Raw genomic sequence first — 20165 nt, forward strand, 5'->3', positions numbered from 1 at the left:
CAAGAGGAAGTCATGGTTGGGTAGAGTTGATGATAACCTCAAAAAGACAAAGGTAAGAATTTTAAGGAACAAAAAGGTACTGTGTGAAGCAGTAAGGCATGGTCCCAGTGGAAGTAACAATGGTTTGCAAAGGTACCAAGACATAGAGTGAATAGTCTTTAGTTAGATTTTGTCTTCTAAATTGTTTCTAATTTTGATTTTCCTTACTACTTTATACCTATTTTTTGCGCTTTGATAAAGTACTTTTTTCAAAAGGGAATACTGTAGGATGATGGGAAGTATGGAAAAATGGATGCAATTTTTATTAACACTATAAAAAGACTTAATTGAAGAATTAGGCATACCATCTCTAATATACAATCACATTGGTTTTCCATTGGATTATATTTTATGTATCTTATTCCACTGTAATAAAAATATTCATATAGAGTTTTTTTAGTCTATATCCACTACTAAATCCTAATGTATAGTTCTAGCAAGCACTGCATGGTCATATGCCGAGGAGGAATAACAATTTTTTCTCACAACTTACCTGCTGATCAAAAAGGGCCCAAAACATAGGAAGAGGAATATACAAGAACAAAACTTTCAAGACCATCTTAACTTCAGTAATAAGTCGTTTCTAAAGCAAAAGAAACAAAAGAAGAAAAGTTAAACAGGTATCTTCCTTGTTCATTTGCATTTGCTTATGTGTCAAATATTAAATATTTAAATTCTGCAAAATGAGGCCAATCTCCATATACATATTGAAATAAGCATCAACAATGCATCTTATCTATTGAGAGATACCAAGAGATAAAGAAAGTATGATGAAGACTATCAGTAGGTATGGCAGAGGACTTTATTCATAACCATATTATAAAGGTGGGATGTTTCTCCCACCCCCCATCCCAAAATAAAGACTACATTATAGAAGTAGTTCTTGGTTAGCAACCATTCATTCAGTGACCATTCAAAGCTACAGCAATGCTAAAGAAATGGTACTGATGCTCAGCTCCTGAGGTTATGGCCAATGTAGCACCTCTGCATCAACCAGGGTCTACTTGGCAGCCCTTCAGAAAAGGAAGCACTTCTGCTTAATGGATATTGTTATCTGCTTGGTTTGCTGTGAAGGGGAAATAGGTAAATTCATAGAAGCTAAAACAAGCTGATCTTGATGGGTAGACATTATTTTAATAATCAAAACCAGCATCAGCATCAGTGTTGAATTAGTGGGTATTAGTTAATTATAAGGCACCTTACTTTTCTTTGTAGGAATGCTGCCTCTATACAGTGTTTTTCAACCTTTTTTGTGCAAAGGCACACTTTTTTCATGAAAAAAATCACGAGGCACACCACCATTAGAAAATGTTAAAAAAAATTAACTCTGTGCCTATATTGACTATATATAAAGTAATTCTCCCACGGCACACCTTACACTATGTCACGGCACACTAGTGTGCCGCGGCACAGTGGTTGAAAAACACTGCTCTATTAAGTGTTTATTTACACAAGATCCTGAGTGTTATGTTTGCTTATCTCAAATTGACTTAATATGTTTGTAAGTCCACCCCTATTTGGTTAACTTAGCAAACCCAGAAAATAAATAAATTCCACAACCATATTGTGTAAATACAACCAAAATTGGATTATGCTTTATTTTTATGACTATAATTGAAATGTGGGTGAGTCATAATTACATAATTGATGAAGCAATGCAGTGATTATTTTTACATCTCAAAATTGCGTAACTGAGAATGAGTAGTACATTGCCAGATACAGTATAAACAAAAGATATGCATGATCTCCACAAAGAACAGAATGCTGTTTGAAAAAACCCGAAAGATTTGTCCAAAACTTAATCTGAAAGTTAAACGAATTACACCCACATTTTTATTCTGATAAATACAGTAAATATCTAAAACTGAGTAAACTGCTTTTATTTTAATCAACCTAGTCAGCCTATTGAATTATTGAAAAAAATCTTAAAGCATTGTGCATTTTTTTTATTTGCCCATTATTACGATTTTGTGTTTGTTTTCAAAGTAAAGTAATATTAAATCTAACTGCCCAAATGATACAGAGGATGCTTTAACCTTTATTCTGATCTTATTTAAACTTGTTAAAATTTCTGAAGTTTGGGGTTTTTAAACCTATTATTTTTCAATTATATCTGCTGTTTATCTTTTGACATTGCAAGCAAATTTTTAAGGCTGCCAGGTGGGGTCATAAAATTAGACATTTAGCAACGGCACAATGATAGCAATCACTTAATGAAAATAGGTCAATCCAAAAAGTAAAACCTGTTGTTGTTATAGTAGTATATAATAAAATTTAATATAGTCCAATAATACAACTTACATCATACTTTTCAGTAGCCCAGTCCAACCAGTGTTCTCTCTTGGGAAATTGTTTGCTGCGATGTTTAAATCTATTTTGAATAGCAAACTGGAAAAGATATAATTTGCAAATTAATTAGAATACTCTTTTTCTTTTAATTACATTCATAAATATTTGGAGGGGGGGAAAAGAACCCAGGTTATCTCCCTGAAATACCAAAAGTTATGGGAATAGAAATTGTGCTAACTAGATGTGAACAAAATTCTCAATCCAAGAGGCGATCCAAGTCCACCCCCCTCCCCCCCCCCACAAAATCTGTTAACTCTTATTTAGTGCCAATTCAGTGCTGACAATTAGTTAACCAAGTTCCTGTGTATAGGTGTGAAAAATAAGTCTTCTTAACTGGAACTTAACATGTGGTCCTGATTCTTCATGCCTGACAATATTAACTACAATAATAAACAGTAAGGAAAATACAAAGTACCATTTCCAGAACAACCAAAGACAGTCTAAGCTACCTCCTTGAACATCCTCCCTGATGCTCTTCAAATATGCTGGACTAACATTCTTATTCCCCTTTCAGCTGGAAATGATGATGAATCTAATACTTTCAATTTCTTGATTAAATAAATTGAAGGAAGACTATCTTTTAACTTTTTTTTTACAAATACAAGTGGGACAGTGGTGAGATTAGAATAATTTAACAACTGGTTCGCCCAGGGTCACATTGGCTGTTGTGGGAGGCATGGCCCATTGGGACAATCCTCCCATGATGGCCAACCTGACCCCAGGCAAACTGGTTGTTAAATTACCCACCCACTGCTATCAAAGTGGATCCTGGATGCTTCCCTGCAATGGAGAAACGGGCAATGGAGTGGCTGGCATGAAGGAAGGAGTAGGGAGAGCAGCCTTCTCCTTCCTTCGCACTGGCCGCTCCATTGCCCATTTCTCCATTGCAGCGCAGCGTCCAGGATCCACTTTAATAGCGGTGTGTGTGTGTGTGTGTGTAATTTAACAACTGGTTCGTTTGAACCAGTGTGGACTGGTTGAATCCCACCACTGAAATGGGACAAAAACTTCCAGCAAGAAGATAAATTTAAGGAACCCAAAGAGTTATTTAAAAGCTGATTCAATAAATCAGTGTTTCTCAACCTCAGCACCTTTAAGATGTGCAGAGTTCAACTTATGCTGGCTAGGGAATTCTGCGAGTTAAAGGCCACATGTCTTAAAGTTGCTAAGTTTGTAATTCAGAATATAAAACTTCCTTCTTTTTATTAGGCAACTGTGTCAAATTTTTGCACAGCATAGTAGTGACCCCAAATAAGCGGGCATATTGATCCCAGATGGTATTCAGATACTGTTTTCCAAAAATACTTTTCCCATTAAACTTTTTAATACTATGGCATAACTAGTCTGCACCTTAACCATATTCCCATAATGTCTTTAGGACAAAGAAATCAGTCAGTGGATAGCTGCTGATTTTCTGGAATATTTAGCAGGAGTTCTCCCAGTGATATTAACATTCATTTATTCTCCATTTTCCAGAAAAAATAAATATAGTCCTCAAGAAACAATAAAAGGGAAAAAGGAAAAAGAGCAAGAGTAGCATCTAATATCCAAGCAGGAAGGCAACATGCAGCCTTTAAAATACTTAAAGCTAAAAAAAATTTAACTAGGTAATAACTGGTTTGACTAGGCTTCCTACACATTTTTAAAAAATTCTGCATATATTTCTTTCCTGCTGCCCCCAATACTTTTTGCATGGAAACCTTTGGCTTAATTGGTTGAACAAGGTAGGGACAAATTTTGTTCTGGCTTTGCTACCCAAGGCACAGTCTTTTCTTCTTGGATTTCAGTTTGTCAACTTCTGTAATTTTGGCTTTAGATAGGAAGAACTAAACTACCTTCATGTTTATTTTTCCTGGAGATGAATGATAGGAAGAAGAGCCAAGAATTCTTCATATGGAGCATAAGGAGGTTTGATCTGCATATTATAATTAAATATGCAGATCAATTGCATAATTGTAAGAGCCATGGTGGCGCCATGGTTAGAATGCAGTATTGCTGGCTAACTCTGCCCACAGCCAGAAGTTTGATCCTAACCGGCTCAAGGTTGACTCAACCTTCCATCCTTCCGAAGTAAGTAAAATGAGGACCCAAATTGTTGGGGGCAATATGCTGACTTTGTAAATCGCTTAGGGAGGACTGTAAAGGATTGTGAAGTGGTATATAAGTGTAAGTGCTATTGCTATTACTATATTTACCTAAGAACCCTTGGAAAAAGAGGCCTGCCAGAAAGCTTTTTACACTTTTTCTCCTAATTGACAACTCTGCATTTATTTATTTATTTATTAGACTTATATACTGCTTCATAGGGCTTTCAGCCCTCTCTAAACAGTTTACAATTTTTTTAGCAAATTGAGTCAGCAACTTGCCCCCACAGTCCGGGTCCTCATTTCACCCACCTTGGAAGGATGGAAGGCTGAGTCGACCTTGAGCCGGTGAGATTTGAACCGCTGAACTGCAGATCACAGTCAGCTAAAGTGGCCTGCAGTACTGCACCCTAACCACTGCGCCACCTCGGCTCCTTCATAAATGCAGATTAGGCTTCGGAGATCATGAAAAACATTTTAGGCAAGAATCAGGAAGAGGAATATTTCTGACCAGCAAACCATCAGTCTACAGCTAAATCCCAAACTGTAATAATTCTAGGTAAGGAACTAGAACTGCTATTCAAATGAAGGGTTTTTATAGAGTTCAGAAAAAAGGGAAACCCGAGACAATTAATAAGAAAGTCACTGAATACAGATTTATTTCAATGTCAAGTTCAAGAAAATAAACTGCCCTTGAAAATGTTAGTCTTGCATTATAGATTGCTTACCGAAATGCATTTACCGACTTGGACCATGATGTTGCCTTGCGGTTTCACTTTCTTGTACATTTTGCTTCCGGCTATGAACACAACTGCAGAGAGAAACCAAGAGATAGCAAAGTTTGAGAAAGTGTTTATATTTCAACAAGGGTGGGTGGGTGGGTAGAAAATCAGTTTATAGTTTAAGAACTAGTATTTAATAAGTAAGGAAAGGGGGAATCTGCTATTAAATTTAAGATCTACGTATGTATTTTCTGACAGTCTATTATTCTTCTGAAAATTATCTCTCATGCACAATCCATAATTGATCAATATAGTCGGGAAACTGTCGTAATGAACCAGAGCACATTACAGGTAGTTGTGACCACAATTGGAACTGAAATTTTGGTCGCTAAGCAGTGCAATCATTCGGTGAGTCTTTTTATGGCTGACCTGACTTTATGACCATTTTTACCATGGACAATAAACAAATCAACAGCAATAGCAATAGCAGTTAGACATATACCGCTTCATAGGGCTTTCAGCCCTCTCTAAACGGTTTACAGAGTCAGCATATTGCCCCCAACAACAACCGGGTCCTCATTTTACCCACCTCGGAAGGATGGAAGGCTGAGTCAACCCTGAGCCGGTGAGATTTGAACAGCCAAACTGCAGAACTGCAGTCAGCTGAAGTAGCCTGCAGTACTGCATTTAACCACTGCGGCCACCTCACATAGTTGTTAAGCAAATCCAGCTTCCCCAGTTGGCTTTGCTTCTAAGAAACTGCCTGGGAAGATTGCAATTCATGATCACATGACTTCAATCCACTGCAACCATCATAAACCCAAACAAATCGCCAAGTGCCCAAATTGTAATCACATGACTGTGGGGTGTGTGTACAACAGTGACGTGCAGTGAGGTTTATGGCTGGTGAGGCAGTCCTCTCCCCTGACACCCCACTGACTAAAGCACTTTCTTTTTTTTTCTTTTTTTTTACAATTTTTATTTATTTATTTTTTCTTAACACATATTGTATTTCCCCCCTCCCCCCTCCCCCTAAATCCCCACCTCCCTTCCCTCCCCCCGACTTCCCAAAGACCATACGTGGTATAATTTTTGAACAATCACAGTCTGAAATATCTCTACATTGAACTCAGCTTCTTACTGTTACCCAAATTTAAAACAATTTAAAGTATTACTGATACTAAGCATAAGCTATCTGGAGTTTTTTAGTCCCATATTTACTTTTTATGTAATCAATCCACTTTTTCTAGTCTCTTTTGTATCTCTCGTTTGAATGTTCTTTGAGATATGCTGAGATTTTGGCCATTTCGGCTAAGTTCATAACTTTCAAAGTCCATTCTTGAATTATAGGTAAATCTTTCTTCTTCCAATACTGCGCCACCAAGAGTCTTGCTGCCGTTATTAAATACAGGATCAAATTAGTCTCTGCTACTGTAAAATCAATACATATACCCAGTAAAAACAACTGGGGGGTAAATTTTATCCTTCTTTTGAAGATGTTTTGCAGGATCCACCATATTTTTATCCAAAATGCCTTAACATTACGACATGTCCACCATATATGAAAATATGTAGCATCACAAGAACCACATCTCCAACATTTAGGTTGAACATTTGGATACATAGAGGCAAGCTTTTTAGGATCTAGGTGCCATCTATAAAACATCTTATAAAAATTTTCTCTCAAGTTTTGTGCTTGTGTAAATTTCACATTTCTTACCCAGATTCTTTCCCATGTTTCAAGCATTATTGGTTCCTCGACATTCTGAGCCCATTTTATCATACAATCCTTAATCAGTTCCGTTTCAGAATCCATCTGTACTAATACATTATATATCCTCTTTATATGCATTGAGCTTTGATCTCTTATTTGTTTAAACAAATTATCCTCAACTTTTACAAAGCCAATTTTTTGATCTGTTTTCCACCTAGCTTGTAGTTGACCATACTGAAACCACGTTTGAACTACCTTCTCTTCTTTAAGTACCTCTAAAGATTTTAGTTCCATCACCCCTCTTTCTGAGATAAGAAGTTGTCTATAGGTGGTTCTATCGAGTTTTTGTTCTACATTCATATTTTCAATTGCATGTCTAGGAATTGCCCACATGGGCACTTTATCATTTAGTTTATATTGATATTTTTTCCAAACCCGCAATAAAGCATTTCTTAAGATGTGATTTTTAAATTTCTTATCCGTTTTTTTGTTAAATAACAGGTAAGCATGCCAACCATATAACAAATCTTCTTTCCTGCCCACACAAGTTTGTTGATACCCTTCTGCCATTCTAGAAGATTCGCATCTCTTTTAAGTATTGGTAACATTTGAAAAAGAAATAAAAATTTTGGTAAAATGTTCATTTCTACTGCCGCTATTCTACCCAGCAAGGACAAATGCAGTTTTTCCCACCTTTTCAACTCCAACTGTGTACTATGCCAAAGTGATTCATAATTATACTTGTATAATTTCCCATTTGAGATTAAAATATTAACTCCAAGATATTTAACTTTTTTAACTACCTCACATCTTAGCGTCGCCCCCAGTTCTTCCTTCTGTTTGATAGTCATATTTATAGCTATTATTTTGGTTTTTCCTAGATTTATTTTAAATCCCGAGACTTGACCATATTGATTGATCGTATTCAATAATACCCTACTAGTTTCCTGCGGTTGCTCCAATATTATAACCAGATCATCCGCAAATGCACGAACTCTATATTCTTGCTGTCTAATTTTGATCCCTTTTAAACCGCCCAGGCCCCGTATCTTATTCAACAGTATTTCCAAAGTTATAATAAACAATAATGGGGACAGAGGACAGCCCTGTCTTGTACCTTTTTCAATTTGAAAGGAGTCTGTCAGACTTCCATTGACAATGATCTGGGCTGTTTGCTGCTGATATATTGCACCAATTGACCGTAAAAAGCCATCTCCTATCTGCATTTTTTGCAATGTCTTCAGCAGGAATTGCCAATTAACTCGATCAAAGGCTTTCTCCGCATCCAAAAATATGAATGCGGCCGGGATTTGATTGTTCTTTCCCAGGTATTCTAAAGCGTTGATAATTAATCTAATGTTATCCTTCATCTGTCTGCCCTGTATAAAACCAGTTTGATCGGTATGTATCAGTTGCTGAGTTACCCCCATTAGCCTATTTGCTAATATTTTAGTAAAAATTTTATAATCTACATTGAGTAATGAAATAGGTCTGTAATTTTTTGGTTGGGTAAGGTCTTGATCTTCTTTGGGTATCAACGATATGAACGCAGTCTTCCACGAGGGAGGCACTTTCCCTCCCGATTGAATTTTATTGAATAGTTCTCTGAGGGGTTCTACCATTTCTAACTGTAGATATTTATAATAAACAGCTGTTAAACCATCTGTACCTGGTGCTTTCCCTAACTTTAGTTGTTTAATTGCCTGCAAAATTTCCCCAGAGGTTATAGGTTGGTTCAGCTTATGCCTATGTTCTTCTCTGACTAGGGGGATTTCCTCTTTATCTAGGTATTTGTCTATATCTCCGTCCTTAATTTTATCCCCTTTATACAACTCTGTAAAAAATTCCCTAAATACCTTTTGAATCTCTTCCTGTTGAAACACTTCTTTCCCTCTGTAACACAATTTGGATACATTTCGAGCTTTCCTTTTTTTTCTAATCTGATAAGCCAACCACCTACCGGGTTTATTTGCATTGCAGAAAGTATTATGTTTAGCATATAATAAACTAGTAGCTACCTGGTCAGAGATCAGCATATCAAACTGAGATTTTAATATAGCAATTGTTTCCCTAATCTTTGTATCTCCTGGATTCAATGTTAATTCTGACTCTTTCCCTTTAATTTCCTCTTCCAATTCTTTTCGTTTTTGCCCTTGTTTGTATCTATGTATTTTATTTATATTCATTAATACTCCTCTCATATACGCTTTGCTTGCATCCCATACATATTCCAAAGATGTACCCTTGTTCATATTGAAGACAAAATATTCCGATAGCAATTTTTTACAATCATTAACATACTTTTCATATCTAAATAAATTTTCATTCAACCTCCAGGACCTTCTTGCCTGGGCTACCCTTCCCAATTCCATCCAGACTGGATTATGGTCTGAAAGAACTCTCGCCATAATCTTTGTCTTCTTCACCCTACAAAGTAAATCATTTGTAATTAGTATAAAATCAATCCTTGAAAGAGATTGATGTCTATTGGAAAAAAAGGTAAAGTCATATTCTTCTGCATGCCTCTCGCGCCAAGCGTCTCGCAATTCAAAGTCGTCCAGCATGTCAAAAAAGGGTTTGGGTAACTTAGCTCGAAATTTGGTGTTCGGGCGAGCTGTCTTCTTATCTCTTTTGGTGTCGATCACGCCATTCCAGTCACCCATTAATATACAAGACTCAAAATCCCACTGTACTAATTTAGCATGGAGATTTCTATAAAATCCATCTTGTTGTTGATTAGGAGCATAAATTCCCAAAAGTAACGTCTTTTTCCCTTCTAAGATTAAATCTAATGCTATATATCTTCCAAAGGGATCTGCTTCAATTAGCTCAGCTTTAATGTCTTTTCTTAAATATACTACTATGCCATTTTTCTTTTCCAAGGCTGAGGTCGCAAAATGTTGGCCCAGTTTGGGGTTAAACAAATATTTTTGATCGGTTGATTTGATATGAGTTTCTTGCAAGCAAATTATGTCATTCTTAAACTGTTTAAGATAATGAAATATTTTCTTTCTTTTCTGTGGAGAGTTCGGTCCGTTAACATTCCATGTCAAAATCTTAGTTGTCATTTTTGGTTGCCTGAAGCTTTTTTAGAGCCTCCCGCAAGGCCTGTCTCACCTTTGGTTTGGCTCCTCCCACAGCTTCTGAGCTTGTTTCAGTAGCACCTTGGTCAGTGGCCAATGATTGTTGAGATTGTTGCATAGTAGCTTGTTTATCCGTTTGTCTGGTGGTCTTACGGTTGGATCTTTTTTCCTTGACTCCTTGCCCTTCCGGAAGAGGGAGATGATACATTTTATCTAATGGTTGTGTGGTTTGCTGTTTATCTTGTTCGTCTCATGGTTTTTCACCATATCCCGAAGGTTCAGGGTATCCCATCTTCAGAATCTTATGATAGAAATCACGAGCTTTCCATACAGAGCTGAGACGATATCTTTGTTTGTCCATTGTAACTATAATACCGAATGGGGCATCCCATCTGTACTGTATCTGACGCCTTCTGAGCTCTTCCACCAGAAAAGCATAATCTCTTCTGGCTCTTAGCATCTGAGGCGGTATCTCTTTCAAAACAATCAGGTCCTGTCCACCAATTTGAAGCTTAGTATTGTAGGACTCTTGTAGTATCATATTTCTAGATTCTCTTGTAACAAAGTATATTACCACATCTCGGGGAAGTTGCCTTTGTTTTGCCGCCCATGAGTTAACACGAAAAATCCTGTCAATCTGCCAATCAGAATTGGATCCCGGTTTTCCCACCAGACGGTCAAAAGCTTCAGAAAACATTTGCTTTAGGTTCTCCTGCTTTTCTTCACGCAGCCCCCTCACTCTTAATGCAAGCTCCATCTGCTTATACTGTATCATAATAATTTGTTTTTCAGCATTATCAAATTTTTGTTCCACCACTTCAGTTTTGGATATCAGGTTAGTTTTAGCTTCATTGAGAGTTTCTAAATTATCTTCCATTCCAGAAATATATTCTGTTATCACATTTACAATTCCCATCATATTATCATTCATTTTAGTGACCCTGGTATCGAATTTGTCATATAGAACTTCCATCTCATTCCTTATTTCATCTTTGAAATCTTTAATCATTTCTAGATTCTGTTCTCTGAATTCTTTAAACATTTCTAAGTTCTGTTCTCTGGATTTTTTGAACATTTCCAGAAAAAATTCTTTTGTTAGTACATCTCCACTAGGGGGCATAGATGGTGGGGGCTGCAACTTTGTGCCAGGTATGGGAGACGTTTTCGGAGGTAATTTAACAGAGGTTGATTTGGATGCCATTATATTTTGGTTTTAATTATTTATTCTAAATTACTAATCCACTGTGCTATGTGGAGAAAAAGAAATTCCTCCCCCCCCTTTTTTTTCCTTCTTTTTTTTTTTTTTACAAGGGGTTTTAAGGAGGATTTCAAAAGAGAAAGTCCGTTTGGAATGTTTGGAATGTCTCTGAATCAACAAAGAGTCTTGAAAGCTTTAAGGGAGTAGCTCTAATTAAATTATAAGAGATTATTTCTTTAATTCTGTAGCAGGAAGCCGGAGATAACAAATGCAGAAGCTGTAAACGCCATTTTGAAGACAATTAAACAAAAGAGGTTTTTATAACATTGAAGCTGGTATTTCAGATAAAGAAAGGTTTTAAAGTTCACAAGTTGGTCTTTGCTCGTATTGATTTTTAATAGTCTCTTTTCTAAAGATTGTCCTGAGGGGGAGGGGGTCCTGTCTTGTGCTGTGGGTAACAGCTGCGAATTTCAGGTCGGAGTTGAATGACTCAGCTTTGGGTTGATCCTCCCCCTCCGTCCACAGCTCACAAAGAAACAAACTGTGAACTTCAAAGAAGATTCTTACCAGCTGAGATTCCTCACTGCTTTTTTCTTGTCTGAAAAAAGAGTTATCTTCTTGATATTGAGTAGATAACGGTCCTGAATTCTGGGGACAGCTCTGTTAAGCTGCCGACCGGCGACAGGCCACTCCCCGGAAGTCCTGACTAAAGCACTTTCTTTCGCCCGCCTGAGCTCGCAGCAGCCCACCTGAGCTCTGCTGCGAGCACAAGCAGGTGAAAGAAAGTCACTTTCTTTAGCCCGCCTGAGCTCGGGGCAGCCCACCTGAGCTCTGCTGCGAGCACAGGAGGGCGAAAGAAAGTGCTTTAGTCAGTGGGGTGTCGCAGGAGAGGAGAGAATTACTGAGCATTGCATTTATTAAGGAAAAAAGAAAAAAAGGAAATTTGAAGGAAAAGAGGGAGCGTGGGGTGGGGGTGGGGGCATCAGAAACGGAGAAAGAGAGGAGGAAGAGTGAGCGTGACGCTGCAGCTTTAAACAGAATGACAGAGTTGAAGCCTCTAAAAAATGCGCCCTCTACTATGAGGCAGGAGAACTGCGTGCCTCAACTACCTCGGGATTTTTTAAGCTTTTAACCCTCGCTTAACTCTGCTCAAGCGCCTAAAAAGTTAGACTAGATGAGGCATGCAGTTCTCCTGCCACATAGTAGAGGGCGCTTTTTTAGAAGCTTTTTTAAACAGACAGTCATTCACGGTGTGGAAACAGCTAGCACTCGCCTTTTCCTGTTTACATTTTTTTTTCCTTTTCATGATTGACAGTAATGAGGCTGTGCCTCCCCTGCCTCCCCTGACTGCATGTCACTGGTGTACAAGCTTGTAAGCTCAAGCACCAGTCGTAAGTCATCTTTTCTGAGAATAGAGAAATGGTCCTAAGTTGAGAACTATCTGTAAAATTATATTACTGTAACAAAATTAATCATATGGGAGTAAAAAAAGCGGTTCCACCACAAAACCGCGGTAGACAAAAGTGCGCTCGACGAAAGCGCGTATGTGACGTCATCACAGCGCGACGAAAACATCGCGCTGTGATCGGTAAATGTAAAATTAAAGCGAAAACCTTACCCTAACCCCCCCCAAACCTAACCCTAAACCTAACCCTAAACCTAACCCTTAACCTAACCTTAAACCTAACCCTAAACCTAACCCTTAACCTAACGCTAAACCTAACACTAACCCTTAACCTAACGCGAAACGTACTTAACGTAACCCTAAACCTAACCCTAACCCTTAACCTAACCCTAACCCTAAACCTAACCCTTACCTTTATGTGAATCGGCTTGCTTTAATTTTATTTTTATTTCAATTTTTATTTTTTTTCGTCGTGCTGTGATGACGTCACATACGCGCTTTCGCCGAGCGCACTTTTGTTGACCGCGGTTTTGACGGGTCACGAAAAAAGCAGGACATCTGATTAAATGTCTGTACTTACACAGTGCAACAGCCATTAGGACAGCAGGAACGCCAAATGCCAGAGGATAACATTGTTGTTTGTCATGAACTCCACATTCCACTCCTGTACAAAAAAAAATAAGTGGGAGGCATAAGTTGTGGTTTTTCTGCAACAGTGGCCGTAAATTACATGTTATATGTGAACAAACGTTTATATATGGGAGTCCCATTTGGAAATATAGGCAGCTTGTAATAATTCATTGACTTCTTAGGGCATATCTGTAGCACATTCTTCAACTGTTCTACTGTCCTATGTCAGGCTTTCTTGATACTAAGCTATTCTAAGAAAATCCTCTCTATATAGAAAATATATTTAGTCTGTACGGTGGACTTTGGACTGTTCCCCTCCTGCTGTGTCTTCCCACCCTGGGGAAAATAATTCCATATTCATTTGTTTCTTCTCGGCAGATCTACCTGGAGAGATAGCGATAGAGATGATGGAGATAGAGGCAGAGACATAGATATATGCACACATATACAGTACACACACACACACACACACACACACACAGAGCTTTTATAGCAAGGACATTTGTATTCTGACTTATATAAACCAATTTAATTGTTGCTATTAATAATGTTCCCACTATTACTAAAGTCTGTGGCTTGGATTCCAAACAGGATTGTTATATAAATCACATTCTTACAATATAAATCAAATTCTTATAACAAATCAAATTCTTACAGTATAAATCAAATTCTTACAGTATAAATCAAATTCTTACAGTATAAATGAAATTATTATATAAATCAAATTATTATATAAATCAAATTATTATATAAATCAGAAAGGACATTTGACCTGTGTCAGAAACAATAGGGAAAGAAAATGGCTATTTATGTTTCACTTGCTGGGATTTCAGAATAACAGAATTGGAAGGGACCTTGGAGATCTTCTAGTCCACCCCTCTGTTCAAGTAGGAGACCTATACCACTTCAGACAAATAGTTGTCCAATCTCCTTCTAAAAATCTCCAGTGTTAGAGCCCCCACAACTTCTGGAGGCAAGTTGTTCTACTGATCAATTGTTTTCACTTCAGGAAATTTGTTAATCTAGGTTGCTTCACTTCTTGATTAATTTCCACCCATTGCTTCTTGTCCTGCCCTCTTCTTTGTGTCGGCTCCTCAGATATTGGAAAATTGCTATCATATTACCTCTAATCTTCTAGTCTTCTCTTAATTAAACTAGACAAACCCAATGCTTACAAAAGTTCTTCATATGTTTTAGCCTACAGTCCCCCAATCATCTAGAGACTCTAAAGTCTCAACATCTTTTTAAAAAATGGCAACCAAAACTGGATTAAATATTCCAAGTGTGATCTTACCATGGCTTTATAAAATGGCTCATATTTAAGTGGTTGTTCATAAAACTCCAAGGTTCTTCTTGCAGTTACTACTATTGAGCCAGGTTCCATCTACCTATGCATTTGGGGTTTTTTGCCTAAATGCAGAACTTTACTTTTCTCGCCATTGAATTTCATTTTGTTAGATAGGGCCCAGTGTTCAAGTCTGTAAAGATCCTTCTGTATCTTGAGTCTATCTTCTGGAGTATTGGCTATTCCGGTCAGCTTGCTGTTGTCTGCAAATTTGATGAGTTCCCTTCTATCCCCTCATCTAAACCATTGATGAAGATATTGAGGAGTACTGAGCCTAAGACAGAGCCTTGGGGTAACCCCTGCACACTTCTCTCCATGTAGATGCAGTTCTAATAAGGCTTGCATATTAAATGCAATTTGTCTGCCAGTTACAAATCCATCCCGTAGTGATGTTGTCTAACCCACATTTTTGTATCTTGTTAAGTAGTAAGTTATAGTCTACTTTATCAAATGCCTTATTGAAGTCCAAATAAATGGTATCTATAGCATTTCACTGATCCACTAATTTTGTCACTGTCTACTAATTTTGTCACTTCAAGAGTAGATAACAAAAGATTAAAACAATCACAGGTTGCTTGTAATTAGAAGCATACTGGTTTAATCACAAGCACAGACCAAAACAGACCCCTCATAAATGGCTACCCTTATATTTGTGTGTTTAGCAAACCCATGCTTATATCAAGACAAATTTATCAATCTGATGTAAAAAAAATTACCTCTAAGTAGTGGGGTGATGATAGTAGAAAGAAGGCTTCCAGCATTAATAGAAAGATAAAATATAGAGAAGAACCTGCTTCTTTGTTTTTCCTGAAATACAAAAAAGAACCCCATTATCAATTAGTATTTGACATTCTTCTAATATAAAAGTGTAGGGTGTCTATAAATAAATACGTTTTGCAAAATCATTTATCATATTGCTTTTAAAGGTTTCATAAAATAATGTTTACAGGTAGTCCTTATAACTATTCATTTAGCAATGTTCAAAGTTACAAAGGCCCTAAAAAATGACTTATGATTGGTACTTGCACTTATGACTGTAGCAGCAGTTTCGCAATCACATGACCAACATTTTAATGCTTGGCAACTGGCATGTATTTTCATTGGTTGCAGTGTCCTGGAGTCATACGATAGTCATTTGAGACCTTCTCACTGCTTCTGACAAGCAAAATCAGTGGGGAAAGTGGATTTGCTTAATGACTGTTTGATTCACTTAACTGCAATGATTCACTGCTTTTCTTGGCAATGGAAATTCTGATCTTGAATTGTCATGTCAAGGACGACTACCTGCATTTTTTTAATCTACACGGAAATAAGTTAAATAGCAGACGATTACTGGGACTCCAATGACTACATTTGTTCCTCAGGAAAAAGTTGCCAAGTATAAGTTTGGCTAAGGAAATCTCAGCCAAACTGTAGCTGTGGCAAAGATACTGTACAGTACTGGAAAAATATAAGCTACATGGTGAAGCAGGAGAGAAAAAAGGCAAAGAACGAGCTTTTCAGGTATTCTAGACAGAAGTTGATATGAAATCTGAAATATTATGAAGATCTGCTATACTTCCATTGAATCTTGTTGCATATTGTAAATAGAATGTCAGAAATCTCCATAGTGCCACGCACACATACAATTCAAATGAAATCCATGTGTAGCCCCATTTCTTGATCCTCTATTTGCTTCCTTATGGTCCAATATGGCAACAATACTGTCATACAACCAAGAATTAAACCAAAGCATGATAGTTTACAATATTTGTAAGTAATGAAATAAAATTGATACCTGGTCTTCTTCAAACTGATCTCCCCCAAAGGCTGCAACACATGGTTTGATCCCACCAGTTCCCAGAGCAATAAGGACCAAACCGATCATAGAGAAGGCTCTGCAACAACAGATTAACCATAATAGGTGAGTCATGTAAAAAGCACCCTGGTCTTTTCGCATGTATTTTTCTATCTATATTTTACTTTGAACATTGAGATATACTTGCTAATGGGCTACATGCAAACAGTTGAGGCATATAATAGAATCTCTGAAAATCCCAAAGGGATCACAGCACAAAATATATCTAGCCGCCCTGAAGGTGACCCACTGTGAAAATAGGATTTGGAAAACTGGAATTAAAAAATACATTACAAAACAAATACATGTTGGTTAATATCCTATCCAAAGCATATTTTAATATGGTATAGATTTAAGCTGAGCTTACCATCATAATGGTGATAATTGCAATACATTTCAGATCCAAATTATATGTACATGACGCATAAACTCAAAACCAACCATGACAACAATAAATACTAAGATGAGCTCATTAAACTGAAGCCCGCCAGCATATAAAGAAAGAAAACCCCTGACCTGGGAACATCTGCATGGGAAATATGCATCCGTAGGAAATTAATGAAGACATAAATAAGAGTATAGATCAAGAATGAAAACTGACATGCACACTACTATGCTAGACAAAAGTTAAAAGGAATGCAATATTACAAAAGTATTTCTGGATATAGAGAATTTTCTGGAAATAATCTGTAAACATGCAAAATGTTCATCCAAAACTCTTCCATGTTGTTTCTGTCAACCATTTAGTTTTCCTGTCCCCTGTACACATTGATTACTATTATAAAGTATATTTTTGAAAGATTAATTTTATAATGGACAAGCATCTAATCTAGCCATTAGTATTGGGCAGAGAGAGGATTATTTCCTATGTAGTAATGTTGAAGGGCAAGGATAGGATAGGATAGGATAGGATAGGATAGGATAGGATAGGATAGGATAGGATAGGATAGGATAGGATAACAGAGTTGTAAGGGACCTTGGAGGTCTTCTAGTCCAACCCCCTGCCTAGGCAGCAAACCTTACACCACTTCAGACAAATGGTTACCCAACATCTTTTTAAAAACTTCCAGGGTTGGAGCATTTACAACTTCTGGAGGCAAGTTGTTCCACTGATTAATTGTTCTAACTATCAGGAAATTTCTCCTTAGTTCTAAGTTGCTTCTCTCCTTGATTAGTTTCCACCCATTGCTTCTTGTTCTACCTTCAGGTGCATTGGAGAATAGCTTGACTCCCTCTTCTATCTCAGTCCCTGAGATATTGGAACACTGCTATCATGTCTCCCCTAGTCCTTCTTTTCATTAAACTAGACATACAACCATTCTTCATATGTTTTAGCCTCCGGTCTCATAATCATCTTTGTTGCTGTTCTCTAAAAAATTAGCTTGTATCTAACAATTAATCTTTAACAACGTGCTATAAAATTGGTAATTTTCTTTGAAAATGGAGGGTGCAAGCTGACAAAGTTTACATTTTGAAAAACCAAACTCTTGCAAATGGTTTTCACAGCACAATCAAAAGACAGTAATAGAAGCACTTTGTCCACAAAAGCAGATCTGCAATTTGTTGCTATATCAGAAATACGCTCCTTGGACTTTGCCACATGACAGGGTCATAGGATGATAGAAAGGGAGGAACCAAGGCTACAATAATTAAGCTAACAGTAAACAGATTTGTGGTACACTGAATGCCTAATAGGTCCCAATATGTGTTCATGTAGAAGATAAAGATAAGTGCAACTTACATGGGAATGTTAATGTCATCTGGAACACCATCGTGATTTCCATCCATCAAGTCATTTATGGAACTTATCGACAAGACAGCTTGCCCAACTGTGTACACAATGGACAAGGAAATAATGGTCCTGTAATGAAGGGCGCAGACAGAAGATGCATTTTTAATGATGTCTCTCTCACTCTTTTTTAAATACAACATTGGTTCACTCAGTTTAATAGTGTGGAATAATAAAAAAGAGCATACTCAATTGCACATATGTAAATATTACTGAATGCTATTCCGTATTTGATAGTTTTTCTATTAGGGTTGTCAGTATTAGCAGCTCCTTAGGGGGAAATGTCAAATATGGATAATGGAGTGAAAAAAATAGTAAAAAGGTAAGACTGTCAAACAGAATATATCTCCTGGGGACTTTAGGGACATGATTATATAATTTTCTTGGCAATAATATATGGTTTGCTATTGTCTTTCAAATTAAATTCTAAGTGTAGAAAAATGAGCAAAAAAAAATCAATTGAAACTGGGTGCCTTTGAAATTAATCCTGTTTGCAGAGTGTATTCACACACAGAAACACACAATTTCACATACACAGTATCTGTTTATGCACACCCATTACTGTATTAAATTTTCATATAAATGTGGCTTAAACCTCATGTATTAATATACGCAATGAAGAAGCCTTCTGAAAAACCTTATTTTCTGTTTTCTAGGTACAGTATATCTGCTGTACTCAACAATCTTCTGTACAAATAATTTTACGAATGTTAAACAGTAAGTCCACTTTTAAGAAAGTATTATCATGTACAACTGGTGTTTAAAATAATTATCTAGAAGTCAAAAGTCTTTACTATATTTGTTTTGTATGTAATTTATAAATTTACAATAAAACACTTTATTAAAGTAGAAAACATCAAATTTACATAGCATGAGATCATTTGTTCATTTATTGTGTATCTTTGCATGTTTGATTAGATTCTAAATTGACAAGTTCAGTTGTGCTTTTTGAGAAAAAAATATCTGTTCTTCCTCCATCAATGAATGTATATATTTCCTGTTAGTAACCACAGTGGAAAATAGATACGGGAAATCTACTGAGTTTTTCATTGTTACAGTAATAAAGATATAAAATATCATATCTGTAATCTCTGATTTCCCATGAAACTAGTATTCCCAGAACAACAGTGGGGAATAACTTCCAGGTGATACCCTGATAGGAAACAGAAACAAACAGCGAATGGCAACATTAAATCAAAGCATCTCTTTAATTGATGTGATTAACCTACTTGATGCTCATTATAATAATTAACAAGGTCTTACATGTAAATTACCTCTGACATAATTTTGTAATTTTCTTTAATAAAACTTTTCTCTGACCAGGATAGCTTAGCTGAATTTTTTAACTAAAATGAAGTGTGAGCTGGAATTTAAGATTTGTGGCAATATAAAAATGTTGCATGTTTCCTAGGCATTGCAATCTTTTTCTTCCACCTTGGGCACAGATTGTCATAGAAAAATCTGTTTATGTGGTGTCTACATTGACACTGACTTGATCAATCAATGGCTTTTGTAGAAGCAAAAAGTGATAGGTATTCCACCAGCAGTGCACCTGGATTAGGGCAGCAGTTTCTGCTATTTGAAGGGAAAAATATGAGGGTATGTATATAGGGACTATTATACCTGTCTGCAACCTTTTGAAATACCTGCTTTTTCTTGTGTTTATGCAACTGCCTTCTGAAGTGGCAGTGCAATTCTGGGACCAATTGTGTTTGACTTAAGAGACAGCCAGAAGAAGTGTGCAATGTATATGGTGGAAGTCAACTTTCCCCTTAGAAGCCAGAAAACTACAATGACATAATCTTTTAAAGAGGAAAATTATATTATTCACTGGATAGGTAAAGGTAAAGGTTCCCCTCACACATACATACTACTCGTTCCTGACTCTAGGGGGCGGTGTTCATCTCCATTTCAAAGCCGAAGAGCCAGCGCTGTCCGAAGACATCTCCATGGTCATGTGGCCAGCATGA

General features: G+C 36.9%; 1 protein-coding gene across 1 annotated transcript in view; it reads right to left on the minus strand.

Annotated features, from left to right (window-relative positions):
* Positions 1-20165, minus strand: part of SLC15A1 (solute carrier family 15 member 1) — a 38321-nt gene that overhangs the window by 15991 nt on the left and 2165 nt on the right. Inside the window, exons 5-11 of the mRNA XM_032226254.1 lie at positions 18148-18267; positions 16347-16446; positions 15286-15376; positions 13175-13258; positions 5201-5283; positions 2341-2427; positions 533-622 (exon numbers count right to left, since the gene is read on the minus strand). Of these exons, the coding sequence (XP_032082145.1) occupies positions 533-622; positions 2341-2427; positions 5201-5283; positions 13175-13258; positions 15286-15376; positions 16347-16446; positions 18148-18267 (655 nt within the window). The remainder of the gene's footprint in view (positions 1-532; positions 623-2340; positions 2428-5200; positions 5284-13174; positions 13259-15285; positions 15377-16346; positions 16447-18147; positions 18268-20165) is intronic.

The sequence above is a fragment of the Thamnophis elegans genome, chromosome 11 (assembly GCF_009769535.1).
Source record: "Thamnophis elegans isolate rThaEle1 chromosome 11, rThaEle1.pri, whole genome shotgun sequence".
Classification (NCBI taxonomy): domain Eukaryota; kingdom Metazoa; phylum Chordata; class Lepidosauria; order Squamata; family Colubridae; genus Thamnophis; species Thamnophis elegans.